The following is a 4,417-nucleotide window of genomic DNA, read 5'->3' as shown; positions in this document are numbered from 1 at the left end:
TATTTTAATTGAAGTTCCTTATTATTAAACGAGGGTTTTAACTATTGATAATTTAAAATTCGGTAATCAAAATCTTAAATTAATTGAATTCAATAGTTATATTAATATTAATCTTTTATTTATTTATAAATTTTATTTATATAATAAGTTAACTATGGTTATTCATTTTAACAGTTTTTTTAATTAAATATTATATTGAGTGAAAATATTTTTCTTTTGTTATAACAAAATAAAAAAAGCAGAAAAGATAAAGCCCACAATTGGGAACACAAAAATGGCAGTGAATTTATCTGTCTGTCTGAAGTGTGGAGTCTGGACTTGCACTTTTTGTTTCTCTACCGAGTACCGATCGATGATGAGAGTACTGGATTGATTTGAGTTGAGCTTTTCCTCCTTCCTTCTTTCTTTGCATCTTCTTCTGTTAAGATAACAGGACCGACGACCGTATGAACAGTAGGTGCAGAGCTATGTTCCTCTTATTAGGACTCATCCTCATCTTAGGCGCCACTTTACTCGTCACTTCTTCCACTGCTGCTTGCTCCAACGGCAACTGCCAGGTTCAGACTCTTTCTCTTTCTCTTTCTCTTTCTCTTTAGATCAGTTCCGATTTCCTCATTCCTCATTCTGAATTTGTTTACCCCAGCTGTTAGAGCCGTGTTCTTTGGCTACCGACTGCGGACCTAGTCTCTACTGTGGAAACTGCCCTTCTATAGGGGAAAACCAACCCGTCTGCACCAGAGGCCAAGCCATAATACCCACATCACTGGTCAGCTATTTCTTCTTTCCTTTCTTTCCTTTCTTTCTGTTTTCTGGCATTAAATTAGTGCCGATAATATTTGATCAACTATCTGCTTTTAACTTATTTGGAACAACAGATCAACGGATTACCCTTTAATAAGTATTCATGGCTCGTGACCCACAATTCCTTTTCAATTGTTGACGCCCCTTTACTCACCGGTGCCGACAGAATTACTTTCTACAATCAAGAAGACACTGTCACCAATCAATTGATGGTACTAATTACTTTATTAACAAAACTTGCCATTTCTCCTCATCCTCCTCATCCTAATTGATGATGAAGTTTTGCTTGTTGTTGTTGTTGTTTAGAATGGAGTCAGAGGATTTATGCTGGATATGTATGACTTCGAGAACGATATTTGGCTATGTCATTCTCTCCGAGGACAATGCTACAACTTCACTGCATTTGTAATTAATTAATTAATTATAACTAACAATGCTCATCCCTTTGAATCAGTCATTGCTACCTAGTTTGTCATTTGTGTTTATAACATTATAAATAAATTGTCTGCAGCAACCTGCCATTAACACTCTCAACGAAGTGGAAGCATTCTTGACTTCGAACCCAACTCAAATAGTGACCATCATAATCGAGGATTATGTTCGCTCTCCCAAAGGGCTTACAAAGCTTTTCGCCAATGCCGGGTTGGACAAGTATTGGTTTCCCGTTTCTAAGATGCCCAAGAAGGGTCGGGATTGGCCTACTGTAACTCAAATGGTCCTCGACAATCACCGACTGCTGGTTTTCACTTCTGACTCGTCCAAGGAAGCCTCAGAAGGGATCCCTTATCAATGGAGGTACATGCTGGAAAATGAGCGTAAGTGTGTTTGTTATAAGAGATATATCCTTTTCTTTCTTTCTTTGTTATGTTTTCAGAAAGAAAGAAAGATCAGAGGCATTGTTGTTTGTTTTCAGCTGGAGATGGTGGTGTTATAGAAGGCTCTTGTCCAAACAGAAAGGAATCCAAGTCACTAAATTCAAGAAGCGCATCTCTTCTCTTGCAAAATTACTTCCCCACGATTCCAGCTCAATCTGAAGCTTGCAAAGAGCATTCGGCTCCCCTTGCTAATATGGTCGAAACTTGCTATAAAGCAGCCGGGAATTCCATGCCAAACTTCTTGGCCGTCAACTTCTACATGGTATCTATGCTTCTCTAGTAGGCTTATCGAAAAATCCCAAGTATTTCATCGCTAATGCATTATTTCAATCCAATATGTTGTGGTTATTATTATGCAGAGGAGTGATGGAGGAGGCGTTTTTGAAGCTCTTGATAGGATGAACGGCCAGACATTATGTGGATGTTCTACTGTCACTTCCTGCCAGGTTTTTATTCATTTCCATGGAGAAAAGAAAAAAACACAACACTTCATGTATGGTGTATAAAGAAAAGTCTTGTGATTTTTCAGGCTGGACAAAAATTTGGAGTTTGCAAGAACATAGGGGTGTTTAATGGAAATGGAAATGGAAGTCCACCAGCTAATGGCAGCGGAAATTTCTCAGGATCCGTTCAATTGACAGGATCTTCTTCTTCTCTACTCCCTCCTCCACGGCCACACTTATTTTTGTTTAATCTTCTTCTAATATTGTTGCTTTCTTTTCTTTCCTTCTTTCTATAGATCTCTGAATCGAGCATAACATTTTTAGATGTTTCCTTTGAGTGTCTTCTAAGAGTGCTTTGTTTCTTCTCATCTCATCTCATTGGTTAAGGAAATAGTAAATTAGCTCAAAACAGTCACTGTTTGATCATCATGTTGAAATTTAAAGTCAGTTTCTAGAAATGGAGCTATGACCTTGGATGATTTTTCTTTGCTTTCTATTTGATCCTCAAATCATTTTCACTTAATTTGTTCTTCAACTTGGGCCTTATTAAACAGTGATTTACTTAAAGACCGAGCCATATATGATAGTCCATGTTGAGAGTAGGAAAGGTCAGGCGCTCTCTGCCAATGACTGCTCCACTGTGTGCTTCCCTGAATTACTTATAATCACTCATCCTTCTTACTTAATTACAAACACCCATTTTGTGAGAGTAAATGAGTCAGGTTGAGTTGTGAATGAATTGTTGGTTGACCGAAATAATGGTAAAAAGTTGTTAATGTTAAGATATGGTTGTGTGTAAAATACTCGTAACGAGATTAGTAATGAGAGTTCAATTGGGGTACAATGGGATATGCGGTGATTAAATATGTGAATGAGATGATTGATTGACCAAAGTAATGATTGTATGCAAAATACTCGAAATAGGGTCATAAAATTAGTAATGAGAATTAGGGAATATCCCTAGTGCATGTAGATTCAAAAGTTTCGATATGATATGTGATTAATATGATGGTTAACAATGACATGGTGAGAGTTTGATTGAGGTACAAGAGATATGTAGTGGTTAAGTATGTGAATGAAATGATTGGTTAATCAAAATAATGAATGGGTGCAAAATACTTGAAATGGGTTGGACCTCTATTGGACAATAAGAGATAATTGTGGTTGAGTTGAGAATGAATTGTTGGTTGACTTAAATGATAGTAAAAAGTTAGTAATGTTATGATATGGTTGAGTGTAAAATACTAAGTGGGGTAATGAGATTAGTAATGAGAGTTAAATTGTTGTACAAAGTGATATGTGGTGGTTAAATATGTGAATGAGATGGTTAATTGACCAGAGTAATGGTTGAGTGCAAAATACTCGAAATAGGGTCATCAGATTAGTAATGAGAATTGGGGAACAAAGGGATATATGATGGTTAAATATGTGAATGAGAAATTGGTTGGCCGAAGTGATGACAAGATGTTGGTAATGTTATGATTATGAGTTTTTGGGGATTGAAGGAGAACTAACATGACACCCCATAACCATGGTCCCCCGCTTAAACTCAAAGCACTTCCAGATGGAATCGAACCCGTGATATTTTGGTCATTTAAGTCGACTCTTACCACTGAGCTACCGTGGTGGATATATGATTAAGAGTTAGTCGGTACGGTATACCGTAATTTTTTATCCATACTACATACAGATCAAAAAGTTTCGATATGATATGTGATTAATATGATGGTTAACAATGAGATGAGGAGAGCTTGATTGAGGTACAAGAGATATGTGGTGGTTAAGTATGTGAATGAGATGATTGGTTAACCAAAAAAAAATTGATTTGGTGTAAAATACTCGAAAAGAGTTAGTTAAAGAGGTCGCTAGCAATGAGATGATTGGAGTACAAAATGTCCGAAGTGAGTTTATGAGATAAGGATTGAAAGGTCAATTAGGCAACCAGAGATAATTATGGTTGAGTTGTGAATGAATTGCTGGTTGACCGAAATGATGGTACAAGGAGGCGTTTGGTTCAGATAAGGGAATCAGAATAGAAATGAGATTGAAATATGTGTGGAATGAGAATGAATATGATTGATAGAAGTGTAGTGTTTGGTTACAAATATTAATCATTCTCAATCTCATTGATAATGTTTAGATTTATTAGAGAGAAATTAATATTATTTTGTAATTGAAATTAGATTAATATTTTTATTTTTTATTATTATATTTTATTTAATTAAAATAAAAAATATTACTATTTTTATATTAAAATTGTTTAAAATATTAAAGTGTGTCTTAATTTTATAAAATATA

The 4,417-nt window shown here is 35.5% G+C and overlaps 1 protein-coding gene across 1 annotated transcript; it reads left to right on the top strand.

Moving 5' to 3' along the window:
- The first annotated feature begins 260 nt into the window (after window positions 1–260).
- Window positions 261–2,581, top strand: LOC124926530 (PI-PLC X domain-containing protein At5g67130-like). Its single transcript, XM_047466774.1, has 8 exons — window positions 261–557; window positions 644–766; window positions 876–1,013; window positions 1,108–1,206; window positions 1,313–1,616; window positions 1,715–1,938; window positions 2,036–2,122; window positions 2,206–2,581. Exons 1-8 carry the CDS (start codon window positions 447–449, stop codon window positions 2,413–2,415), a joined length of 1,296 nt encoding a protein of 431 aa, XP_047322730.1. The 5' UTR covers window positions 261–446; the 3' UTR covers window positions 2,416–2,581.
- Window positions 2,582–4,417: the final 1,836 nt, after the last annotated feature.

The sequence above is a fragment of the Impatiens glandulifera genome, chromosome 2, assembly GCF_907164915.1.
Source record: "Impatiens glandulifera chromosome 2, dImpGla2.1, whole genome shotgun sequence".
NCBI lineage: Eukaryota > Viridiplantae > Streptophyta > Magnoliopsida > Ericales > Balsaminaceae > Impatiens > Impatiens glandulifera.
This window is presented reverse-complemented; position numbering and strand designations above follow the sequence as displayed.